Source organism: Panthera pardus, unplaced genomic scaffold (assembly GCF_024362965.1).
Source record: "Panthera pardus isolate Hobbes unplaced genomic scaffold, ASM2436296v1 HiC_scaffold_4, whole genome shotgun sequence".
NCBI classification, from domain to species: Eukaryota; Metazoa; Chordata; class Mammalia; order Carnivora; family Felidae; genus Panthera; species Panthera pardus.
Genome location: NW_026526969.1, coordinates 12,511,410 through 12,538,411, shown reverse-complemented (window position 1 = coordinate 12,538,411; position 27,002 = coordinate 12,511,410). Strand labels below are relative to the sequence as shown.

Below are 27,002 nucleotides of genomic sequence, written 5' to 3'. Positions count from 1 at the left end.
AAGTGTCCGTCAAAAACTGAATGGGGACACAAGTTGGAGTGTTTTCATGTGAATGCACAATAGCATACAGCAATGATCATGAACTCTTCCATAACCAACAAAGTCAGGGAATCTGTCAAAGGTGATATTAAGGCCAAGCACAAGAAGGTAGATATTACAGGATTCCATTTGTAGGAAATACAAAAAGAGGAAAAACCCAACTTTGGTGTTAGGAGTCAAGACAGTTGGGTCGGTGCCTCACGGTCAGGAGGGACCAGGAGGGAGCCCTGCTCGAATCCCAGGAGCGCCCCGTCTCCTGACCTGGGTGCCTGCTGCACAGTCCACTCACTTTTTGAAGATTCACTGAGCTGCATACTTACAATCTGTGCACTTTTCTGTCTGTGTGCTCTATTTCAATGACAAGTGTCCTTCCAAGAAAAGGAGCCCAGGTGTTGAGATTATCATACACAAAATATACAACCACGCCTGCCCTGTGTAAAAAAGTAAAACACACCTTGAAATATGTGGAGAGAACAGTAAATTATAAACAGTGACGCCAGATTTCAAAAAGAACAAACTTCAAGTTGTAGAAATGAAAAATTCAGTAACAGAAACTATCGCTTCCATGTAATGTATCAGACACACGAAACATATCAGAAAGGAGAACTGATGAACTCAAAGACCAGTCAGAAAAAATTACCCAGGAAGTGGTGCAGAGAGACAAGAAAGAGAAAACATATGAAAGGGGCTAAGAGACAGAGTGAGAAGGTCTGACGGGTTTAAAGACAGCTCCAGGAAGAGAGGTGTAAGAATGGCACAAAGGCAACATCTGACAAGAAAAGAGCTGAGAATTTTCTAGGACTGACTGAAGAATCCAGTTCACAGAGTCGTGACATCCAATAAAAGAACGAAGAAAGACATCACAAGAAAACACATGAAAGTCTCCAACAAGACACAGGCGAACCAAATCCAGCAAGATAGGAAAAGGATGATACACCAAGAGCACGTGGGATTTATCCCAGGAACACAAGGTTGATTTCACCTATGTAAATCAATCACTGTAATACAGCAAATCAATAGAATAAGACACCAAACCACACGAGCATCTCAGCAGACACAGTAGAGAGCTCAGGACGTGTGCGAGAGCTGAGGAAGGGTCTCAGGGAGTCCTTTTCCCAAAGACCAACGATACTCCAAACAGGTAAAGCGAAACCGTCGTGTAGGAGCAAACACGCGGGTGTTATCACTCAGAGAAAAGGGACCAGATGAGCATTAGGAAATCAGGACAGTGGTGGCTTGCGGGGGTGGGGGTGGGTGGCTGGGGCAGGGCGACCTGGGGCAGGCGACCATCCGTGTCCACCCAAGAAAAGCAAGCGGGAAGCACAGGCGCTACGAGCATAGCTCAGCGGGCCGTGCTCGCTTCGCGATCTCCCTCCCACTGACCCTACAGCAGTCGCGCTCCACGCCCTTTCCCGCACGCGGGCCCTTTCACAGCGGCAGCTACACGCACCCGGCCGCGGCCTCACGACCACACCGCCTTGCGTTTCTAGGGCGCAGGGGACGCGGCTTGGCCCGCAGAGGGGCCGGCCGGAGACACTGGGGACACCAGGAACCAGGAACACGGCGCAGAGACCACGCATGGTAACCATCTACACCAGCGATTCTGAAAGCCGGGCGCTGCCGGGACAAGTGGAGTCTTGCTGGCTCCTTCCTGGTCACTCGAAGGCTGTCCGAGGCGGGCAAGCGCCACCCGCACCCACCGCCGGCCCTGCAGCCTCCACGTGCCCCTGCGCCGTCTCCACAGCACATCCCTGAGCTCCGCCCAGAACGCTTCCTTCCTGAAAGTGACCCGGGGATTCGGTTCCCAGGCAAAATGCAAATGTCCCGAGCTCCCCAGCTTTCTCCCCACGTACCCAGGAAAACTTCAAAGGGAACAACGTCCCCCGGGGGGCCCTGTCCAGAGCAGCCCATTCCTTAAGCTGGGTCGTGGGTACACAAATAGTTCACGGTATTATTCTGTATCTGCTTTTCATGGGCTTCAAGTATTTCACGATCAAGAGGAAAGCAGAGACAGGTACAGAATGAGAAATATAAACATTCATAAACATCCTAAAACCCGTTCGGCCTCACAAATACTACAGGAAACAACCTACAGGAGGGAGAGACGACGTCCCTCTTTCAAGTCAGTATTTCAAATGATGGAAACAGGTGATGGCTAAGATACGGAAATGGACGTCCTGCTGGTGGGACGGAAAGTGGCACCAATCTGCCCCCGGTTTTAAAAACAGCTATCGAGGGGCATCCGGGTGGCTCAGTCAGTTAAGCGCCCGACTTCGGCTCAGGTCATGATCTCACGGTCCCTGAGTTCAAGCCCCATGTCGGGCTCTGCGCTGACAGCTCAGAGCCTGGAGCCTGCTTCAGTTTCTGTGTCTCGCTCTCTTGGTCCTTCCCCTGCTTGCTTGCTGTCTGTCTGTAGCTCTCTCTCAAAAATAAATAAGGCCTTTAAAAATTTTTTAATAAAAAAATAAAAATAAAAAAAGCTATCGAGATATGCCAACTACACCAGTATTAAAGATATATCAGTATCCAAAATGTCCCATTCTTCCAGAAAGGAATGGTACTGTTAAGTTGCTGTCCTACAGAAATAATCAAAAAAGGAATCAAACATTTAGGTACAAGGATGTTTATTTACATAAGCATTATTTATACACCAAAAAATGGGAAATATTCTTAAAATCCAATAGGGAAACGATCAGGTGTACTCATTCAAATGGCATTAAAAATTACGTTCATAGGGGAGCCTGGGTGGCTCAGTTGGTTCAGCGTCCAACTCCTGGTTTTGGCTCAGGTCATGATCTCCTGGTTCGTGGATTCGAGCCCCGAGATGGGCTCTGCACTGACAGTGTGGAGCCTGCTTGGGATTCTCTCTCCCTCTCCCTCTGTCCCTCCCCGACTCACGTGTGTGTACTCCCTCTTTCAAAATAAACAAACATTAAAAGAAATTATGTTTATAGGGGCATCTGGGTGGTTCAGTCGGTTAAGGGTCCGACTCTTGGTTTCAGCTCAGGTCATGATCTCAAAGTTCATGAGTTCAAGTCCTGCATCAAGCTTTGTATGGATGGTGCAGAGCCTGCTTGGGATTCATTCTCTCTCTCTCTCTCTCTCCTCCCTTCTCCTTTTCTGCCCCTCCCCCACTTGCACTCTAATAAACCTTAAAAAAAATTATATTCATAATATGAAAATATGAATAAATATACTAAGTTAAAGAAAACGGAGGACGTGGATGTAGGTTGATTTAAATTGCGTAGGAAATCCAATAATAAGAAGAGACTGGAATAATAAGGGGACATTTTAGGTGATTTCTGTTCTCTTCTTTATACTCCCTATTTCCAAATTTTCAACAATGGGAATGTCATTTTTCTAAGTGGAGAGAAATGACATTTTAAAGCACTGACAGGACTGTTTCTGTGGTAAACCTTGGACCTTCTCACGTTAATTCAAGCCTCGGTCAGGAAAGAACATCCCCTCTCTAGAAGGAATCGCCTCATTAAGATAACGGGTAACCGAGTGGATAAAATGCTTAAGCCATTTCTTGGTCACAGAAAGAAACAGAGCCCCCAGGACTGCAGCAAAGCAAGAGCAGTGTGGCAGCAGAAGCAAGAACTTTCTGAACCCCAGGCCCTATCTGGTTCCCCCGACATGACGAGATGGCGCTGAGCCCTTTTGCAAGGGAGGATCGCGTGGCACGCACAGTGACAGCACACACAGACAAGAAAGACCTGGGGACCGCTTTCTGCTCTAGGCCCGCCAGGTGGGCATCCCCTGGGTCCAGCCGGAGAAGGCGATCCTCGTGCCAGAGCTGAGCGGTCTCAGGTTTAACCTTCCATTAGGAATCCTGACCCCAGAGAAGGGCTCACCCCCTCCCCCGCCACTGCTCTGGAATCAGGTCCCCACGCTGACCCCGCAGGTTGGAACAGGCAGTTGAGGAAACTGCTTTGCAAGTAGACCAAAACGACAAAGAAGAGAAACTAGGAGACCGAAAAATCAGAAAAATAGATCCAGAACCTGAATAACAGAAGAGCCCGAAGAAATCGTCAAAGGAATAACATAATTTTTCAGAACGGAATTCTTAATTTTTCAGATCCTGAGTTTTTAGATTAAAATGGCCCATTAGAAGTCCAACACACAAGAGAGGTTAAAAACACACGAAGGGTCAAAATATGCAATTGGGTATAATCTGAATAAATATGGTAACAGATACGACCATAATTTTTTTAAATAAGAAGTTAAGACTCACACCAGAGTGGAAGCACACCCCTTCCAAGGCACACAGCCTGGCTCTTCCGAGAGAGGCTGGGAGGGAGCAGCACAGAGAAATGAGAGGTTTCCAGAAGGAGAAAAAAGCGACTGAACATGAGGGGTGAGGAAGCACAACGTCTAGCAGCTCCCCCGGGGGGCGCTGGAAGTTACTGGAAACAGACCAACACCTTCAAATTTCTAGGAAGAAAGTTGCTTTGATTCTAAAACTCCACACCCATATCAACTATTAATCACGCGTTAAAGTAGGATAAAGATCTTTTTAGACATACAGGGTCTTGAGCAATTTTAATTCCCAGGTGCACTTTCTCAGGAAGCCACCGGGGAGAGACTCCACCAGGACGGGAGGTGGGGGGGGGGGGGACCTAGAACGAGGAAGGGACAGCGAAAACCAGGGGCTCCTTCCCCAGAGAGACGCCAAGGGAATGACAGCTAAGAGCAGCCTTCAGGGGCAGCCAGCCCAGACTGAAGCGAGGCAGCGGACCCAAAAACGCTGGAATTGATAAAATGCACCATATAGCTGAGCATCCTGAAGCAGGACAACTGGCAGAGGGCTGGGGAAAACTGGATTCGTGAGAAGCACGGACAGAAAGAGAAAACAAACAACGATAACAGTAATTCACTTGCAAGAAACTAAAGGTGGGACCGCCAGGAAAAGTAACCCTTGTACAGACCCACCTTCAGTTGTGAAAAGCCACACCTGGCCGAAGCAACGTACACCCCGCTGCCTAACCCGGCCCCAGCCCCGTGCGCACCGAGAGCACGGGCCACCGGAGCTGGATGGTTTAACGAGGGCCATTCCCATCCCCATGGTGGGACATCCCTAGCTCCGCCCGAAATTTAACAAATCAAGTCACTGTAGGGTAAGCTTCTTGTTTTAAGCTTTGGAAATAAGTGACAAAAAAAAAAAAAAAAAATCATTCACAGATGAAAACGATTCCCTCGGAGGATCGCAAACATCGGGAAGAAGCGCAGGCTGGGGCCCGGCGTGAGGCTTGGCTGTTTTTAATCAGTGACGGGAAGCTGTGCACCCATGTGACTTTGCTGAAAAGTAAACGTTCAATGTGCATCCTGTTGCAGCTACTAAAGGAAGGAATGAATGAACACGCACACGCAGGGGGAATACGTCATCCGTCCTCTACATTTTAAATCCCCGACGTTATCTGCATCTTCGAAACTGGAAAGCATCCCACATTCATATGGACGCCAGCCAGGTGGCGGCCGTGAGGTGGAAACTTGGTTGTTGTTCCCTCCGGGGGCGGGGCAGGGGGGCAGGGGGCGGCGCTACAGTCTTTCAGTCGCTTAAGGGTTACTTGAAGAGCCAACGTGACCGCTGGCTGCTGTGTGCGAACTCGCAGAATTTCATGCCCACGGCTGGGAAGAAAATCGCAGAGATGGGGCGCCTGGGTGGCGCAGTCGGTTAAGCGTCCGACTTCAGCCAGGTCACGATCTCGCGGTCCGTGAGTTCGAGCCCCGCGTCAGGCTCTGGGCTGATGGCTCGGAGCCTGGAGCCTGTTTCCGATTCTGTGTCTCCCTCTCTCTCTGCCCCTCCCCCGTTCATGCTCTGTCTCTCTCTGTCCCAAAAATAAATAAAAAACGTTGAAAAAAAAAATTAAAAAAAAAAAAAAAAGAAAGAAAATCGCAGAGCTAACAGCGGAGGCTTCTCCTCAGAAAGGGTGCGCCCGCGTGTTCCCGAGGGCACGTGGGCGCGGACAGCCCGGAGTGGAGAAGGGGAATTAGACACTGGATTTATTTCACTCGTGTTTGTCTTCTCATGTATGCATGAAACTAAGAGAGATGAAAGTCCGTGATTAAATAAACCCTTACGTTTATGAGAGCTCTTCAGGGAAGTACAAAACTAAGAATCCTAAGCAATTATTAAGGCACGGTGTTCAATTTAACACTGATTTTTAGGTTAGTCGAAAGTAGGTACTGGCCATCTTGCAATTATTAACACATTCGGCGTTAATACATTATATATGGCAATAGGTTTTGCAAAAGTGTTCTTAATGATCCCAAAATATACATAGCGCTCCATCCAGACCATGGAATATTCCATAATCCCTAAAACGAGTGAATGGGAACTCTGACAGATGTGGAGAGACCTCCCAAAGGAGTTTGGTAGGAAAACGATGTGGCCCCATTTCTAAAACAACAAACTTTGATCAAAGCCTGTGTGAGTACACGTTTGAGTAGGTGTACTCAGGCTTACCCAAGCGCAGGCAAACTAGACAAGGTCACTATGGTAGGCAGAATTCTCAAATGACCGCCCCCCACCCCCACCCCACGATCTCCGCTTCCTGGGATTACTCCCATGATTGTGTTCAAGGGCAAAGAGATTTTGCAGATGTAATTAAGGTTCCTGACGGGTTGATCTTACCATACAGAGACAATCCAGGGGGCCCAACCTAATCACACGAGTGCCATCAAAGCAGAGCGTTTTCTCCAGCTGGTCACAGAAATCAGAGAGATTTGACGTGTGACAAGGGTTTGAACGCTGCAGAGCTGGGAGGGGCCCCCGGTCCACATACAGCGGAACAAGAAGGAAAGGCAGAGACAAGATGGAGACTTCAGTCCTGCAACCCCAAGGATCCAAACGCTGCCAATACCATGTGGGATTGAGGGACCCCGTGCTCCTGTAGGGACCACAGCCACCCAGTGAGTGGAGGGCCCAGCCACCGCATGCCAGACTCCCGACACACTCAATCCGTGAGACACTGAAAGGGTGTGGTTTGAAGCCACTACCCGTGTGCTTGTTGGCAGGGCCCGGAAAAAGGTGAGGAGCACCTCGCCTTGAAGACACCAGGATCGTGTGTCACGGGAGTGTGGACTTCGAGGGGGCTGTGGCAAAGGCTCAGAAGGACACGGGGGCGTGTTTCTGGAAACCCCGGGAAGGGGGCCCGTCATGCGGGAGCAGGACTTGTGACTGATGTGCCTGAGCACACCCCTCAGGAGATGCCACCCGCTTTCCTGTTACCTGTCCCAAAAGGCAAAGAGGGAGAGAAACACCAGGAGCTGTGAATCAGAATGGAACCCGGACTGATGACTGAAGATCCTCAGTCTCCGGACGACAAAGGAGGCCAAGAGTCTGAGGGTGGCGCAGAGAGAGGGGCCGGTGTCCTGCTCAACCCTCTCCTGGCGCCTCAGAAAGATCCGAAGGCCAGAGCGCCGGGCCACACGAAGACCCTTTCAAGAGACCAAGGGTGCCGCTCGTCGGTTCTCTTAACCAAATCAGGGGCCCTGGAGAAGCTTAAGGGCATCCTCACCTCTCAGCAGAAGCTGCAAAGAGAGAAGGGCCATCTCAGGAGCGTCCCTGGGTGCGGCGTGTCTGATGGCCGGCCGCCCCTGGAATCCACGCCTGGCCCAGCCGGCAGGTTCTCGGAAGCGAGCAGCTCGGAGCAGGGACGGAGGGAGCCCGGCACGGAGAGAGGCTCTCCACAGGCAGCAGGCAGAAGACGACACGCAGAAGAGTCCCGCCTTTCGGGAAAAGCGAAGAGTGGCTCAGAGCCCAGAGGACGGCCAGCAGAGTGTTCCCAGGCCTGGAAATCTCACCACGGCCCCCAGCCAGGCTCGCCCGGCCACATTTCAAATTCCACCTGCACCAGCGACTCCTTCTCGCCGTCCACTGCCCCCTTTCTGACCCAGAACGCCACGACTCTTGTCCCGCACCTGGCCGGCCACTGCATGCGGGGAGCCAACCGTCCCACCGGCCCGCGGGTGGGGAGCACTGTGCCCTCCGGCGGTAGAGCTGAGCCGCACTTAATGGATATACGCAGGCGCCCGCCCCACACCTGACTCGGATTCTGTACATGACGAGCATCTGGACGTGAACGGATACGTAACGGCACGAGACTGCGGGGCCTGGAGATGGCTGGAGCGTTTTGCCCACGGATGTAGCTGTGGGTCTTGGCCGGCCCGGCCCAGGATGAGCCCCCCGAGACCGGCCCCTCATGTAATCACCTCCCCAGGGCGTGGGAGGGACCTGTCAAGGTGGAAGCCATCGTGCCGCCGTTGAGGCTTTGTTTTTCTATGGCAAAAGAGGTTTTTGCAGATGTAACTCGTTTCATTAATCAGTTCACTTTGGGTCAGTGAAAGGGAGATTACCCAGGTGGGCTTACTTTAAGCACATGAGCCTTTACGAGTGGTGAGGAAGTCAAAGACTGGCGGAAGGGAGTAGCCAATGCCACGCTGTTGGCCTGAAGGCGGGGGGAGGGGGGTGGTTAGGGTTTCCAGCAGGGGGACAAGAACCCCAGTCCTCTAACCACGAGGAGCTGAACTCTGCCAACAGTAAGGCTGAGCCTCCTGACAAGAACTCGGCCTGGCTGACACCTCGGATTCAACCTTGCGATACCCGGAGACTCCAGCCAGGCCACGCGGACTTGACCCGTGAGCTGAGCAGTGTGTGTCGTTTAAAGCTGCCGTGTTTGTGGTAATTTATCATATGGCAAGAGAAAACTAATACATGCACGTACTAGGATGTCAACACGACATCAGGAGGGGTCAGAACGGCAGAGGCACTGATATGGCAGAGAGCAGAACGCCATGGTAAAGAAAAAAATGTTTGCATCATGTGAACTCATTTATGTAAAGTTAAAAGCAAGTGTATTGTTAGCGTTAAGAGAAGTGCTCGTTCCCTAAAATCCAGCGGTCTAATCAGGACTAGTCAGCTGAACATTCCCACTGAAAACAACCAACACTGGCCGTATGAGCCATAAACGACAGCGAAAGAAACCATTAGGCCAAAATCTGAAAGGAAAGAACCCAGAAGCAGGAGTTGTTCTTGTCTGGGAAAACCCTAGCTGGTTCCTGGGAAAGAGAACCGTGGTACCGCGAGAAATCAAAGCCCTGGGCTCGCCACGCAAGAGAGCCTACGGGAGGCCCTCCCTCGTTTCCCGTCCTTCCCTTCTCTGGTTCTGATACGAAGGTTTTCTTGGTTTCATAAACTGCTGCTGCTTTTTCTGTTCTCTGGAATAGTCTGAGGTGCAGTGTTGGAATAATCTGTCCTTGAGCATGAGGAAGAACTGGCCTGGACAGCCTTCGGGGCTGGTGTTTTCACGGTTCTGTCTGGTTTGGGTGCACGTTTGAATGGCTCACACACACTGTCGAGGAGACCGTTCAAGTTTTTGCCTTTCTTGAGTGCGTTCTGGTAGGCTGTATCTTTTCTAGGAGGTTGCCCATTTCATGTTAAGTTTTTTAATTTACTAGCAAAAAGCTATCTGTAAGATCCTTTTTTAAAACAAATATATTTTTGAGAGAGACACACACACAGAATCCAAAGCAGGTTCCAGGCTCCAAGCTGTCAGCACAGAGCCCAATGCGGGGCTGGAACCCACAAATCGTGAGATCGTGACCTGAGCCACCCAGGCGCCCCCTTTTTTAAAAACCCCTAGTGTAATTGTCGCTATCCCCTCTTACACCTGAGATTGTTTATGTCCCATCTTGACTTTTCCTCCTCAGTCTTGCCAGTTTTGAGTAGTCTTTTCAAAGATACCACTTTTCATTTTATTGATCCTCTCTCCTGCATGTGTTCTGCTCTATATTGTTTCCTGTCTTCTCTCGCGGAGTTCATTAGATATATATTTTGACCTAATCAAGTAGGCAGGTAGCTCGTTGGTTTTCAGTCTTTATTTTCTCGTATGAGCATTTAAAGCTTCAGCCCTCCTCTAAATCCCAGATCAGCTGCCTCCCCCAAGTTCTGATTCACATTCAAGTCTCGGATCCCTGAGCTGCTTGGACGTGTTTGAAGTTGTATATATCTGAGGGCTGTGTAAGAGTCGGCTATCACTGCCTGTCAGTATCCATTCTTTCCGCCTTTCTAACGGCATGACGTGAGGAACGACGAGGCAATGTGCCCAGTCACAAAAACCACCTTTCCGGGTCTCTCTTGCAGACCGGCGTGGCCATGCGGCTAAGGCGCAGTCAGCGAGAGATGAGGGAATGTTCCCGCCGGGACTTCTAGGAAAGCGCCGCGGAAGGAGCACACGGTTTGCGGAGACACCTTTGCCTGGCCCCCTCTTCCTGCCTTCCTGCCCTAAAGGCAGATGTGATGGCAGCGGCCCCGCAAGCATCCTGCATTTGAGGGGATCTTCCGGCCCGAAGGCGTGAACTGGAATGGCGGGGAGGGCCGGCCACGGAAGGAGCCACGGGTCCCCGGTGACCTGGAAAGCCACCCTATGGGCCCTGAACCTACCACTGCTGTATCGCCAAAGAAAAGAAACCTGCATTGAGTTCAGCGACTGTTACCTGGCCAAATGCAGTTCCTAATTAATACAGAGGCTGCCAAGACCCCACTTGGGACCGGTTTTTTGATCATGGAAGATTTCACCTATACGAAAGCATTTATAATTTAGACTAATAATAAAATGCACCCCACTTCATCCACCATCCAGCTTGAAAAAGGCGGAACCCTTCCAGGCTCCCTGTGTTCTCGAAACTACGCCTCCCCGCCTGCTCCCCAGCTCTCACCCCGCCAAAAGGAACCCCTATTCTGGATTCTACGTTCAACATTCCCTTATTTTTCATTGATGGTTAGACCACACATTTTGGTAACCCCAAGTTACACTGCTCTGTTTTGCTTATATCACACTATTTCTCCGCCGTTTGCTTTTTTCCTCAACCGTACGAGACACACCTATGTTGATGTACGTAGCTGTGGTTCATGTAAACTCGCAGCTCCGTACCGTTTATTGCATGAACACAACACTATCCGTCCCTCCGTTTTTGGTTTTTGGGTTATTTCAAGCTCTAAAGCTATTACAAAATGCTGATACCGACACCCCTGTACTCGTGCCCTGGTGACCCATGGGACAGTCTTCAGGAGAAGGCTTCCTCTGACACCATGACATACGCAGATCGTGACATTTACGTGCACACCGGAGGTGACGTGGAGGTGTGCAGAGTTCTGCATGCAGCTGCAGAGGGGGCCCACAGCATGGCTCCTCGAAGGCTCGGGGGACCAGTAAAATGAAGCACATCGGTGCCCCACAGTATGGTGGCAGAGGCACGCAAGCCGGCCAATGGTGCCAGATGAGTCCAAATGGTCTCCCACGGCTCCCAAGGGGGACAAGGTACTTCCGGCTCTCACAGCGCTCTTGGAGCACCCCCCTCCTCCTCCTCCACAGCCTGGATGTTGTTAGACTCTCTTTTTTTGTTGTTTATTTCTGGGGGGCGGGGGCGGCAGGGAGAGGGAGACACAGAATCCGAAGCAGGCTCCAGCCTCTGAGCTGTCAGCACAGAGCCCGACTCAAGGCTCAAACTCACGAACCGAGAGATCGTGACCTGAGCTGAACCAACTGAGCCACCCGGGTGCCCCTAGACCTACCTTCTATGCTCTTAATTCATGTTTCCTCACTGCTAATGCGATGGGGTATCTTGTACTTCCTGTCTATTCCTACCTCCTCTTCTGAGGCGGCTATGTGCTTTTTTGCCCGTGTTTTATCGAGCTGATTTTCTTAAACAGCTTGTTCCTGGCATCCTTGATCTATTCCAGACAGTAATCATTTGTCAGTTGTATATATTATAAAATCTTCCCGTGTTAGCCTATTTTTCACTTATCACTGTTCATTATTTAATACAATTAAAGAGATTCACCCGTCTCTTCGTGGTTTGAGCTTTTTGTGTGTCTTCCTCAGGAAATTCTTCTCTATGCTTTTTGTTATTGAATAAAAAAAAAAACGGTTTTGTAGTCAGAGAACATGCTCTATGAATCCGGTAATTTGCAATATGCTGAATCTTACTTTCCGATCAAGTAGGAGGGTAACTTTTACACATCCCAATGTTTATTTGAGAGTAAGATGCACTTTCCAATTGTTGGGTGGAGGGTGCTGGAATAAATGTCCAACAGATAAGGGATGACAGACGCCGGCCAGGGGGATGGGTAACAAATCCAAGCCCCGGCCATCTGTTTACGTATTGTCTCTGGCTGCTTTCACGCCACAACGGCAGAGTTAAGTAGGTGAGACAGAGACCATATGGCCTCCCAAAGCTGAAAATATTTACTCTCTGGCCCTTTATAGGAAAAGCTTGCCAGCCTCTGTTGTGTTCAGAACGGTTTCCCTAGTTCTTTTTTTTGGTTTTTGTTTTCTTTTTTGGTCTGCTTGGTATCAATTAATGAAAGAGCCATTTTTAAATCTAAGACAACAACACTTTTGGCAATTTCTCCTAATCCTTGCTTGTGATGTTACTTTATGTTAAGGCTAATTTATCAGATGCAAATGAGTTTTAAATTGCTCTATTTTCCTGGTACATCACTTACTAATTAAATGTATCGGCATCATTAAAGCAGTGGTCACTTTTGTCCCTAGTAATTACTTCTCTGAAATCTGTTTGGATGATATCATCACTATAACAGTTTCTTGTTGTTAGCATATTTTTTTCCCACTCTTTTATGTCTTATATTTTGGATGTGTCTCTCATAACTAGCACACGGCTGCACTCAGTTTTCCCATGCATCCGGACCTTTTTAGTCAGAAAGTTTGGTCCGTTTGTTATATACGGCGATGTGTATTTATTTGGTTACATTTCTACCATCGTAGACTATACACTATATTCTTTTTACCTATCTTTTTCTATACTTCTCCTCCCCCTTTCTTTCCCCTGTCCCCCTTTTTTTGCTTACGTTTATTTTGAGAGAGAGGGAGAGGGAGAGAGAGAGAGAGAGAGAGAGAGAGCGCAGGGAGGAGCAGAGAGAGAAGGAGAGAGAGAATCCCAAGTAGGCCCCACTCAGAGCCTGATGCGGGGCTCAGTCTCACAACCGTGAGATCACAACCTGAGCCTATTATCAAGAGCCTGAGCCACCCAGGCGCCCCTTTCCTGCCTTTTTTTGATTCAAGTTTTTTCACTCCATTTTTTACCTTACTGAAGTTTTAACTCTTTCAAATGTTCCCCTCACATTGTAACATCAATTCTAGCCTTATTAAAGTAAAAAAATCTCCTCAGTGTCTTTATCCTCCTCCGCAGCGATGTAAGAGCATCTGAACTCTGTCAGATTTAAACCCCTCTGCTTGCTTCTTTGCTATTTATTTTTATTGTTTTTAATGGAGAAATACATCATCTGTTTTCAAAATAGTGCTCGAAAAATACAAGGGGTACAGGTGCTATAAAACAAAGCAAACTCCAATCATGAGACACTACGTACATCATGTGAAAAAAAAACCAAACTAGTCCAATATTCAGGTAATGAAAACTAGAAAGTTCCCAGTTTCCAGCTTGGTTAATTATAGTTACATGAAACACTTAATAAACTACTTTTCCCCTATGTGTTAACAAAATGACAAGACTAAATTCGTGCCTGGCAATTCCAACCCGACCCCACAGCTACCTGAAATACAGAGTTACTGTGCACACTCCACCTGACCTAGTGTGCCGGAAGGGTAAAGGACCTGACAGGGCAGACGTGGAAACCAGGAACGCTGTGTACTTGACATCACAAAGTAAGGGTGAAAAGAAATCCTCAATTACTGCAGAGCCTAAAGGGAAGACTAATCCAACCTTGGAAAGTGAATCTAGAAGGACAGGGGAAGGGCGTAAGAAATTATAGTTGAGTATGAAAAATGCACGTGTGGTAGAAAGGGACACGGCTGGGGGAGGCCGGAATCAGGACAGGCTAACTGGAAAACCTGTCAGGCTCACTGTGTCCAGATTAAGGCAGACTACGTTTCCATTCATCTACATCTGGGCCATTCATGTTTCCTAAACATGGATGTTCTGCTGCTTAATTATGAGTGGCCTTTTGTTTTTTTTAATTTAAGGAAGGTATTCCTAATCTCTTATAGAATAAAACAAAAACAGAAAGCTGACTAGATGTCAAGTGCTTGCTAGAAATTATTTTTTACATCTTAACATGTAAAAATTAACTGATGAATTTTAGTGAGTCCTTTAAAAATAAAAATTGGTTTAAATATTTGGGGGAAATGGCTTTTCGCTTACATGTTAAAGTTGGAAATTAACTTTAGCACAAACAGATAGTCTGTGGGGCATACAAAATTTGTCATACGTAGTGCTCGTTTGAGCCATCCAGGGCCAATAACGTGTCTCCCAATTCGCTACTTTTAGGAAAGTTTTAGTAAAATATTAGCCATGGAGCCAAAATCCAGTGTTTTGTGCCATGAGGCCACAGGACTGTTGGCTTCATATCACGGTTAAGAATATACTAGCATTCCAGGTATTTTCATGAATCTACATACAAGCATACCTTGTGCATACAAGCAAAGAGAACGGAGTTGGGGTGAGGGGAGAGGCAAAAAGCTTTTCTGTTTGAGGAAAAATGATTAAGGGCAAGAGACTAGGGAGTTTTGTTAGCTCTGAGACTGTATTTGCTGTTTGCTGATTGTATGCACTCTAAAACAATCGTACAGATAAAACCAATATATCATTTCTTGATTGTGTCCCAGCAAAACCAAAGACTGTCTACTGCCTCAATGTCAAATATATACCCTATGCGTTGACATTTCACTTTTAAAGGGTTATGGCTACCTCACAGAGACCGCATTGGATGTACTTTTACACTTGTTCTGAAGTTTAGTACACACTGCATAACGGCATCCCATCTGACGATTAATAATGAAGAAAACTCTTCAGGAAAAAACTAGAATTCATCAAGCTGGAAAACTTAAAATTAGTTCTACTTTCTAATAGAAATATACATAAAGTGCATCGTCAGTATAAGGAATTCTGATACCAATTTGTATTGCAAATTTTCCCCGACAATGCATCAAACATAAATCCAGTCCAGATGTCAGGCATGGGGTTGCCAGCTGAAGGGGTTGTTTTTTTTTTTTCTCTTTATGGGCACTAGTCCTTTCAAATAGTTACTACAACTGCTGCTGACACATTAATAACAGTTCTAGCTTCACCTACTAACCTGGACTTCTGATCAAGATTAGCCAAGTAAAGGAAGTTACCAAATAAGGCTAAATCTATTTTGAGTCAAATCTCGTTCGGTATCCTTCATTCTCTTCCTGTGGCATTTGAAGACGACAGGTTGAGTTGGCAGATATTGTTTATGGACCCTGGAGGTTGTTTTTGTCAGTTCAGTCTGTCTTACTGAATTCTTGGTAACAGGAGCAGGATTTGCAGGAAGAGCAGAGATACTGAAAAGTTCTGTACTGGATGTTTTCCAGATGGGCCAGCCACTATCTGAATGGTTTCTAGTGGAGTTATACTGTCTCTTTAGGAGATTGTTCCTCTTCTTTTAGTTTCTTTGGTCCTTTCTGAGGTGAGAATGTCTGCTAGACTCCCACTATAGGATTAGCTATGTTTGTTGCAGTGCTCCCTGAAGGCCTGGGTGGATGATTTACCAGACGTGTAGAAGAAACAACTCTGGCAACTGTGGGCTTTGGTGGTGGACAAAGGGCTGGTTGTGAGGCGGTCTGAGGAATGCTTTCCCCCGACGCACCCAAGCTTTCACTGGGATTCACTTGTTGCAAGGAGACTTCAGTAACTTGTACATTGGTCACAGATGCCACCATTATAGCAGGAGCAGGACTGTTTCTGCCCTGACAGCTGCCAGTCATTGGGCCGGTCTTCATAATGCTCGTAGGTGAAGGCACAGACATGCCGTCTTCACTGTCTACAGAGAAGTCAAGGCTGTTGTCATTCAAAGCTGTCAAAGTGACACCTTCCGCTGAATGGGTTTTCTTTTTCTGAAGCACTTGACTAGGTAGTAGTTGATGAAGTTCCTTTCTTCTTAAATGCATTGCAGCAATTTTCATATCTACCTCAAACATCTTAGTATTTATTGCTTGCCTATAAACCGTATCCGTGAAAGACTGGATATCATAGGTGAGATCAATACTGAGAACGTCAGAGTTTTCCGGCTTTTTTAACACTAACCCAATCACCCACATCGTGCGAAATTCTTCCCTGTCCGGATTTTCTTTAGGAGCCGGAAATGACTGAGGATTCACATGCGCCAGAGTAATAAATTCATTCTTCTCCAAGCTCCCGACCAGGATTCGGATTTTTGATTCCACCAAGCCCACCCATTCTAGATGTTGTTTCTCTGTTGGTGCACTTGCTAGAAGTACAATATAATGCTTGTACTTTTGAAAGAAGCTTGGAGCTTCAAAAAGCTTGGACCACTCTGCCTTACTCAGCAAAATTTCGTGTGTAATGGCCAGCCCTTGTTTAAACTCCTCAATCATGACCATCCTTGTTGAAACAGACACATTGTATGTGGAGTTCTGCTGTGGGTACGCTGGTGTGATTATGGGCATAAGATGGTACCTATCACTGGGATTTACTCTTGGGTCCCACACAGGCAAATTAAGGTTCTGTTCTTCAGGCTCTTTCAGTAGCACTGGATTTGGCCACTCCCATTCAGAAAACACCAAGAAAAACTTACGTACAAGAGTCGATGCTATTGCATTTGGATAGAGCTGGCAAGTTCTTGCCACTAGCATGGCCCAGGAAACACCTCCTAGGAAACCTAATATATTGGAATAGATATTGTGGCATTTGGCCCACAATTTGATAGCTCTCAGAGTTAGCCTGAAGTTGTCAATGTCGGGTACTAGATGTAAAATCTCATCTGTCACCCGGCAACCGTTAAGGCTTCTTATGCACCTAATATCTAAATTTTTAAGCAGACTGTCATCTCTTAGGTCCAAATCTTCTGGAATGGTCTGCAGCGCCAACCTTGCAAACAAAATATCAATCTCTATCCCATCAAAACACAGTTTAATAACTGGCACAAACGCCTCCTCAACAGCCCTTAAATCTTTCACTTCTTCGTGTAGTTTCAATTTATCATAGAACGAGGTGAAAAAGTCGCTTCGGTCAACATGTCTTGGAGCAACGCACAACGCATCGATATCGGCACCTTTCGTGTGTACTCCTAACCTGTAAGAGCCGAACGTAAAGATTTTCCCGCCAACGTTTTCAATTACAGCTTGCGGAAGGCTCTTGCTTTCACTGATCTCCCGTATCCATTCCTTTACCAGATTATTTAATTTTTCCAAAATTAAAATCCTGCGCTGCAGTTCCTCTTCCTCTTCAAAAACCCCGAAGGGCTTCAGGGTTTCGATTAGCTTCTGGGTAAGTACGCAGTCAGTCTCCTTGGGGGCCGCTAAACTGACGGGGGAGGAGATGCCACAGCGCTTGGGCGGCGGCGGGGTCTGTTGTGATCCAGGGGTCGTCACCGGAAACGGCATCATCTCTAGCGCCGGCCCCGCCACGCCACTTCCCCCGCCACCGCGACCTCCGCCCGGGTCATGATCCGCTGAGGCGGGAGGGGCGGGGCTCCTGCCGGCCCGGGTCCAACCCGCTCCCGCTCCCTCTCCGCTCCCGCCGCTTCAAGCGCTCCTCTGCCTTCCCCTCAGCCCCAACATGGCGCCGGGGCCCTCGGCGCGGCGTTCTAGAACGGCCGCGCAGGCCACCCATGCCACGGCGCCTGCGCGGCGCGCAGAGCCCCACGGGAGTTGTAGTTTCGCGGGGGAGGGGGGGCAGCGCAGGCGGGCAGGGTACTGCGCCTCGTCAGTACCGTTTACGCACACCTACCATCTACCGCCTGGGTCTCCAGGGCCTCGCACCTCAGATCTACTTCCTCTCCAGGAGCAGCTTCCGGGGGGCCTCCGCCCTAACGCACGTCCTTCAGAAACGCCTCGCAGCCAGGGTCCGCTGCTGCCAAGCGTCCCTTTGCGTCCTCCGTGGCCAGGTGCCTGCCTGGGGGCTTAGCGGTGTCGGCACCTCGGGGTCGACGGTTCTGTTCTTTGCAGCCTTGAAGGTCCTCCGCGCCGCCTCTGCTTTCCACGGCTTCTGTTGAGAGGTCTGCAGTCCGGCCGACCCGCTCACCTGTCTTTCTGGCAGCGATACAAATCTTCCCTGCCCTCCACGTCCTGCGATGCCGCCACCAGGTGTCGAGGGATAAACTTTTCCCTTATCTTATCGTACACGGTGATTTCTGAACCGTAAGATGCGCGGTTTTCGTTTCATGACCCCAGGAAGATTCTCAGGCTTGTCCTTGGAGTAGGCCCTCCCCACCACCGACGCGCGTCATGCGGACACGTGACGGACTCTCTCATTGGGCTCTCCATGTCTCCCGCCTCCCCTTTCTTCCCGGGTGATGCCGGGTCTACCTCTCAGTTCTCTGATTCAGTTGCAGTTAGTCTGCTGTTTAAGCCGTCACTGAAGTATCCATTTCAATACTTTTTTAAAGTTTATTTATTTTGGGGGGGGGGGGGGGGAGTGCGCACACACGAGTGGGAGAGGGGCGGAGGGAGAGAGACAGAATCTCAAGCAGGCTCTGGGCTGATGGCATGGAGCCCCATGTGGTGCTCAAACCCATGAACGGAGAGATCATGACCTGAGCCGAAACCAAGAGTCCAGTGCTTGACCAACTGAGCCACCCAGGTCCCCCTCAATACTTAACAGCTTTAATCACCAGAAGCATTATCTTGTTCTTTTCCAAATCTTTCCAGCCTCTTTGGAAGACATTCTGTTCTTTCCTGTTTTCTTTCTACCTTTTATTCATTGAACACTAAACTTACTTAATATTCTATAACTAACGGTTCCTACTCTTCATATTCCTGATAATCTGATTCTAGCTTGTTTTCTACCAACTCAGACCAACATCATTTCACGTGTCTTGTAATTTTGGGACTGTGAGCTCATCTCTGGTGAGGCTTGGGATGCCTGTGTGGATGTCCTCCCAAAGAGGATTTGCTTTGTTTCTATCAGATGTCTTTGTACACTATCAAATGTACAATGTAATTTAATTCCTCTTCCAAGGACTAGCCAGATTACCAGAGTAGTGCGATTTTGAACCCCAAACGCATGTGAGAGGAAAAGTATTTTTCCATTCTAGGGGAGTTTTCCCCACCCAGACCCCAGGTCAAGAAAGAGAACTCTAGGGGCGCCTGGGTGGCCCATTCGGTTGAACGTCCGACTCTTGATTTCAGCTCAGGTCATGATCCCAGGGTCGTGGGCTTGAGCCACATGTTCGGCTCCATACTGAGAATGGATCCTGCTTAAAATTCTCTTTCTCTCTTTCTCCCTCTGCCCCTCTCCCCCATTGTGTGCTGTCTCCCTCTAAAATATTAAATAAATAAATAAATAAATAAGGAATGAAGGAGGGAGGGAAGGAGGAAGGAAGGAAGGAGGAAGGAAGGAAGGAGGAAGGAAGGGAAGGAAGGAAGGAGGGAAGGAAGGAGGGAGGGAGGGGTGGAAGAAAGGAGGGAAGGAAGGACAGAGGAAGGAAGGGAGGAAGGAAGGAGGGAGGAAGGAAGGAGGGAGGGAAGGAAGGGAAGAAGGAGACAGAGAGGGAAGGAAGGAAGGAGGGGAGGAAGGAAGGAAGGAAGGAAGGAAGGAAGGAAGGAAGGAAGGAAAAGAAGGAAGGAAGGAAGGAGGGAGGGGAGGGAGGAAGGGAAGGAAGAAAGGAGGGAAGGAAGGGGGGAGGGAGGGAAGGAAGGAAGAAGGAAGGAGGGGAGGAAGGAAGGAGGGAGGGAAGGAAGGGAGGAAGGAAGGGAAGAAGGAGGCAGGGAGGGAAGGAAGGGAGGAAGGAAGGAGGGGAGGGAGGAGGGAAGGGAGAGAAGGGAGGAAGGAAGGAAGGAAGGAGGGAGGGAAGGAAGGAAGGAGGAGAGGAAGGGAGGGAAGGGAGGAAGGAGGGAGGGAAGGAAGAAAGGAAGGAGGAAAGGAAGGAAGGAGGGAGGAAGGAAGGAAGGAGGAAGGAAGGAAGGAGGGGAGGAAGGAAGGAGGGGAGGAAGGAAGGAAGGAAGGAAAAGAAGGAAGGAAAAGAAGGAAGGAAAAGAAGGAAGGAAGGAGGGAGGGGAGGGAGGAAGGGAAGGAAGGAAGGAGGGAAGGAAGAAAGGAGGGAGGGAAGGAAGGAAGAAGGAAGGAGGGGAGGAAGGAAGGAGGGAAGGAAGGGGGGAGGGAGGGAAGGAAGGAAGAAGGAAGGAGGGGAGGAAGGAAGGAGGGAGGGAAGGAAGGGAGGAAGGAAGGGAAGAAGGAGGCAGGGAGGGGAGGAAGGGAGGAAGGAAGGAGGGGAGGGAGGAAGGAAGGAAGGAGGGAAGGGAGAGAAGGGAGGAAGGAAGGAAGGAGGGAGGGAAGGAAGGAAGGAAGGAGGAGAGGAAGGAAGGGAAGGGAGGAAGGAGGGAGGGAAGGAAGAAAGGAAGGAGGAAAGGAAGGAAGGAGGGAGGAAGGAAGATAACACTTTGTCATCTCCTTTCACCAGGTAGCAGGTTCTTCCTACCCCATCTTTTCATTCAGTGTGTCACCCTTTGAGAGTTGCAACCATATCTGGGAGTTTCATTTCCATTTCTCTACCTCTGTAGGTCCCGAAGCTCTGCCTCTTTCCTGGGCAGCTGCTAAAATAAAGGTTCTTGGTTACAAGGACTGGCAAATGCCTCCAGAGCAATGAGAGCTTTAGAATCAGTTAAGTTTCTGAGGTTTCAAAGCACCTCTTTGGGGGTTCTTTCAACCCTGCTGACCTACTTTATTTTCTTAGGCACTCGGCTTGGCATCTTAAAGGAGAATTTTTTTTATGTTTCAACCAACCCTTCCAGGTACTCTATACAGAAAGATTTTCTAGGGTAAGTAAGCCCACATATTACAAGAATAGAAGTACCTGGTTTTCAGCCCACTTCAATACGGCTTGCAAGCTCCACATTCCAGCAGCACAGCTCTCAGTAAGGTCTTTGGTGACTGCCATATTGTTTAACCCAATGGTCTACATTCTTTTGGTCTATGGTGGCCTCTTCTTGGCCTCCATGGCACCACACTCTTTGTCCCGCCTTGTGCATCTCTGGCCTCTCCTCAGCCTAATTTGCTGCCTGCTCCTCCATGATTTAGCCTCTAGAGTTGGTGTCACTCCAGTTTCCGTACCAAGCCCTCGTTTCTCCTTATCGCATATACATTCGCTGCCTAGATGATCTCAGTTTTCACAGCTTTAAATATCACCCACTTACAGCTTAATTCAAGTTTTTGTAACAGACTCTCTTCTAAGCTGCAGATGCATATTATCTGACTTCCTGTCTACCACCTCCGTTGAATGTCTCAAACTTAACATAGTCCAAAGAGACCTCTTAGTCCTCCCTCCATAATTTGTTTCTCTCTCAGTAGTCACCGTTTAGGGCATGGCATCTCCATCCACCCAACTGGGCATACCAGAAACCTGGCGGTCATTCTCAACATCTCCCTCTTTCTCACACTCAGCATCTAGTTCTTTACAAATATTAGTGATCCTGCCTCCAGAATATATCTGCAATTCACACACTTCTCTCTACGTGTTCCCTCCGAACTCTACTGGAGGCTACCGCCAACTCTCATCTAGGTTCCTACAATAATCTAATCATCTCCTATTACTGACCTTTTCAGGTATTTTCTTTTTTTAAATATTTTTTTAGTATTTATTTCGTTTTGAGAGAGAGACAGAGTGCCAGCGGGGTAGGGGAAGAGGGAGAGGGAGACACAGAATCCGAAGCAGGCTCCAGGCTCCGAGCTGTCCGCACAGAGCCCGACGCGGGGCTCAAACTCACGAACCGTGAGATCGTGACCCGAGCCAAAGTCAGTTGCCCCACTGACTGAGCCACCCAGGCGCCCCTCAAGTATTTTCTGCCTGGGAGCCAGAGTGGTATTTTAATCCCTTCGGTGGTCTCCCATTATACTTAGTCTAAATCTAAAATACCCAACGACCCAAGCTTGTCTGTCTTTCCCCTGACCATCTCCCCAGCCCCACTGCCCACAGCTCCCCCCACGCTCCAGCCACACGGGCCTTCTTTCAGTGCCTTGAATTTGCTTCATTCTCTCTCCTCCTGGAGTCTGTACACAGCTGTTCCCTCTGCCCAGAGAGCTCTTCCCGCCCCACCAAGTATCTGCTGCCCTTCACCTGGTTAATATGTCATCATCTTTAAGACTGGCTTACATTTTACCTCCTCAGTGAGAATTTCCCTAACCTTCATGCGAAATTAGCTCATGTGCTTTTCTTCCATGGCACATATCACAATTTGTAAGTATGGTTTTCGTGTGATTATTTCTTTGTCTTTACTTCCCACTAGACTCTTAAGCTCCATGAGAACACAACCTCTTTGTTTTGTCAACTGCTATATATCCAGCACCTAACAGAGTGGCGCCCAACAAATATTTGATGACAAATTAGTGAATGAGCACAAAAAATAAAATTCTTTCTCCTTCGAGTCACTGGCTAATCAATATCCAGAAGACGCAGTTCTTGAATTTTGATAAGGTAGAGGCCGGTTTCAAATCTACACATTGGGAAATCATCGTGCGACTCAGTTCACAGTTACTCATACCAGTTGGCTACAGGGACTTTCTACGTCTGCGTGACTCTAGGACCCTTACTACATTAACATTACAGCACCTTTTGACTTAAGAGCGATTCCAAGGGAGATTTTTGAGGGCCGGGGGCTCATACTCCGTGCCTAAGGATGCGGAAGGACCACACAAGAAAGCACACCATCGTCATGGCAGCCTTTCTGGAGAAGCTGCTGTCCGTCAGCGCTTAGTAGGAAACAAAGTGGATACATCTGTAATCCAGAAATTCCTTCCTGGGAGAATGCCCTCCGAGGACTCTGCACAGACCCTCAACAGGGTGGGAGCGCCAGTGTTTGTAGTGGGAAGAGGCTGGATGCGACCTGAGTGCCCGTGATTAGGGAAATGGATAAGGTGGTTTATGTAGGCGATGGAAAACCAGGTCTGAGTGAAATTTACAGCACCACAGGTAGACCTTAATCTTATTATACACTGTCCTCAGTTGAAGAGAAAGTTTAAGCTCTGATATAGTCAAATCCATCTACCTCTTCCCCTTATGGTTTGTGCCTTTTAAGCCTTCTCTATGAAATCTTTCTTCTTTTGGCTGAAGCCAGTCATCCCAACACCATTTATAAAACCCTTTCCCCACAATCTGTGACGCGATCTACACTGTGCCAAATTCCCACTGGGTCAGTCAACATAGGGCTGCCTCTGCCTTCTCTATTCTGTTCCTTCCGTCGGCTTGGATGTTCCTGTCCACAGACCACATGCCTTCAGTTACCATGACTTTATCACCTATCTCAGAGCTTAGGAGATCAATACCCACTACCCCTGCTCATCCTGTTCAGACCTATCTTGGGCATTCGAGAACCGGTATTCTTTCACAAAGATGGACTCAGTCTGTGCAAGGACAGCACAGCAAAGAAGGTGGACTTGGGCCTCATTTACTGCTGTCACTGTGGACACATCTGAATGTGTGTCCCAGACCTCAGCAAACATTTCCGCCACGTCAACCTTCAGAAGGAAGAAAAGATAGTTGGCTAGCATTCTCTGTTTACGTGAGTATATCATCTAAAACCCTGAGAGGGGGCGCCTGGGTGGCTCAGTGGGTTAAGTGTCTAACACTTGATTTCGGCTCAGGTCATGATCTCACGGTTCGTGAGTTCAGGCCCCCCCTCCACCCTGTCGGGCTCCATGCTGGGTGTGGAGGCTGCTTAAGAGTCTCTCTCTCCCTCTCCCTCTGCCCCTCCTGCAATTGTGCTTACTCTCTCCCTAAACAAATAAACAAATAAATAAACCCATGAGATAAACTATTCTATATGATTTAAATATATCCCCCAAAATCTTTCCCCAAAATTATAAGTCACTTTTGGGAACCAACAGCTATGAACACGGTTTAAGTGGTAATAAAACATAGTGGTTAATATGTTAATACTTCTTAGAAATGCTTCACACGGTTAACCCAAGTGAGGTCTCTCTTGCCGTGTAACCAAATGCAAACTTTTGCTTTTATGTCTGCCTCCTTCAAGACCACGTTCAAGAGGCTGATTCATTTCACTGCGGTTTGGTACAACACAGAAGGGCCTCGAGAACCAGGTGGATTTGTTGTACTAGTTAGACAGCAAATGCTGGCTAAATGAGTGGTTTTAAATCTATCTACTTCTAGACTTTTAAAATCAGTTTCACCACAACTATGAAGAGGTTTTAGGAAATCTGAGTTCGGTGCTGTTCAGTTCACGGAATCGCTGGTTATTCGTGCCAACCAATAAACATCCGCTCTCACCTCGGGAGCATCCCGACTGGGGGCCAAATGTGAAGAAAGGTGGAGGCCTGTGGCTCCGAGGGGCTGACCGGTGTCTGGTATCCTCTCTCATCCCCTCAACCTGACACCTAATCCCTTCCGGCCCAACACCCCAGGAGGGCCTGCACCCCCCACAGGCACGCACTTCCCTCATTGGCTAAATCCCTTCCCTGCCCCCCGTCCACACCGGTCCCCGAGCCATTTCCTCTTACGTGTCACATCTTCCGAATGTGCACCTGACTTGGGAGGCTCCTCGTAGGAGCACCTGACTTGGGAGGCTCCTCGTAGGACGAGGTGGCAAGTCCCGGGGAAGGGGGTGGTGCCGCTAGCCAGGCCCCGGGCGGGCGCCACCCAGCTTCCCGGAACAGGGCCGCGAAGCTGCCTCTGCCGCTGCCGCTGCGCTTCTCTGTGACGCTGAAGACTTAACTTAAAAAAAAAAAAAATCTATGCAGTGAATTAAAGGGTAAGATGGGCTGTGAGCAACTAACCATTCAATTTTATGTTCTCTCTGAATTAAAAATCCTCAAAAATGTCTTTTAAGCTCAATTACTTTTCTACTTTAAGATTGATGAGGCAAGTTAGGGGTTGTCTTGCTTTCTACCAAACCACATAAGATAAATGCTGCCCACAATGAGTCCATCACCGCAAATACGCTCAAAGAGTCTCACTCAAGACCCACAAGGCGATTCCTGCTAAAATAAAAGGAGAAGAAAATCCAGATCGCCTCCTTCATCCTGAGAGAAGTTATTAAAGATCAGATCCACGGCGAAAGAAAAAACGTCAAAAGCACAGAGAGGTCGGGGGACGTGTGAGGACAGAATTCACAGGGCACAATCGGTGGGTGGAGACAGCAGAGGGCCCCCCTGAAGCCTCAACATCCCTGTCTGTCACCGGGGTCGAGGCCCTGCCTGCCCATCCATGGAGGAGAAGGTGGGAGGAACCACATACTCAGAGTCAGGTGCTCAGAGACGGCCTCTCCACCACCCCCGGCCACTCCAGCTGGGCCTAAAGGAGAAAGGAGTGTGGCGGGCTGCACACTCAGGTACCCGAGGGACACACTCCCAGTCGCTCGAAGCCACAGCTGGCACTAGTGGACTGCCACGCCGTCGGAACACCACCCTCTCGCCGCCCCGTCTCCAACCCCTAGCAAAGAAAACGGATGGGGCGCCCGGCTGGCCCAGTCGGTTGGGCGTCCGACTTTGGCTCAAGTCACGATCTCACGGTTCATGGGTTCGAGCCCCATGTCAGGCTCTGTGCGGACAGCTCGGAGCCCGGGGCCTGCTTCGGATTCTGCGTCTCCCTCTCTCTCTCTGCCCCTCCCCTGCTCGCACTGGCTCGCTCTCTCTCTCTCAAAAATACACACTAAAAAAATTTTTAAAAGAAAAGAAAATGGAGCCAAACTCTGGAGTCTTGGATGCACGTGGAAAGTGAAACTTGGGAGGTGGCTCTCCTTCCGTGCGTTAGTACTTCAATGGGCTTTTAATGAGCACCTACTGTATGCCCCCATACCGTGCAGACGGTTAGTCACAAGCCCAGTGACAGAGGCAGAGATGCCCGGAATGGCGTGGCCTGCACACCTCGAGTCACAGCGGCTTCGGAAATGCTCTAAGCTGGCCTTCTTCTAAGAGGACACCCAAAGAAGAGAAGGAGACACCGCCTGCAGGGGACAGAACAATGCCAAGCCTCTGAGGGCCACGCACGCCACACAGAAAAGGCATCCACGGGCAGAAAAAGAAGCTCCATGCCACCCTCAAGACACTGGGCTTTCAGGGCGCCGAGTCCTCAGGGAGCCCCTGGAGGGAGAGTGCGGCCTGAGGGTCACGAAGGCACGTGGCCGCTGGCCCCAACGGTGAGGCGCTCGGTGCAGCCGCTCCGTCCGGTTCAGTGGCTCCGTGTCCCGGCAAGTTTGCCCCCCGGGCCACCTGGCAATGCCCTCCCAGAGACACGTTTGGTTGTCACAGTCGGCAGGGGTGCTGCTAGCATCCAGCGGGCAGAGGCCTGGAACGTCGCCGAATGCCCGCCAATGCGCACAGGTTGGCCCGCACAGCAAACTACTGACCTAACTTGTCCGTGAGGCCAAGGTTGAGAAATCGAAGCTGAACACACACTTCCGTCCTGGGGACACAAACGCACCTTCTCTCTCGCCCTCCCCACGCCACTGACGAAGACCACATGGCCCGGTTGTCACCCCACCCCGAAGTGCACAGAAGCGATTGTTGTCTCTGTCGGTGACGAGACGCAGAGGCCTGTCAGTGCTCCCGGCCCTGGACACCAGCCTTCCGGGAAAACGCACACAGGAGGGGCCTCGCGGCGCCCCCCACGCCAGCCGCCCTCTCCCAGAGCAGACACACAGTATTTTGAGACTCTGGAAATCAGGGGAGCCGGCAGCTGCAAAAAGACAATATTTATGGAAAACGAAACCCAAAGTGTCCGAGTGCGTGACTACGGGTGCGTGACAAGGGTCCGAACGGGGAAGGAGAGCCCGTGGATCCTCGTTCCGGCGCCACGGGGAAGCCTCTGGCACACCCTCCTTCGCCCCGGGATTGTGAGCGGACCCCAGCGAGCCTGCAGGAGAGGGGCCCGTGGTGGGTCCCCAGCACCCGGCACCCGCTCGCAGCTGCTCCTCAGCTCCAAAGAGCAGCCGGGAGGGGGCGTCGGCTCCGGTTTACTCTGAACCAGGACTAGGGAGCCCCGGCTCACT

General features: G+C 49.4%; 2 protein-coding genes across 2 annotated transcripts in view; both read right to left on the bottom strand.

Moving 5' to 3' along the window:
• The window catches only part of RADIL (Rap associating with DIL domain), a 126,701-nt gene that overhangs the window by 33,281 nt on the left and 66,418 nt on the right, over window positions 1-27,002 (bottom strand).
• Window positions 13,303-17,648, bottom strand: PAPOLB (poly(A) polymerase beta). Its single transcript, XM_019422529.2, has one exon. It carries the CDS (start codon window positions 17,448-17,450, stop codon window positions 15,525-15,527), a length of 1,926 nt encoding a protein of 641 aa, XP_019278074.1. The 5' UTR covers window positions 17,451-17,648; the 3' UTR covers window positions 13,303-15,524.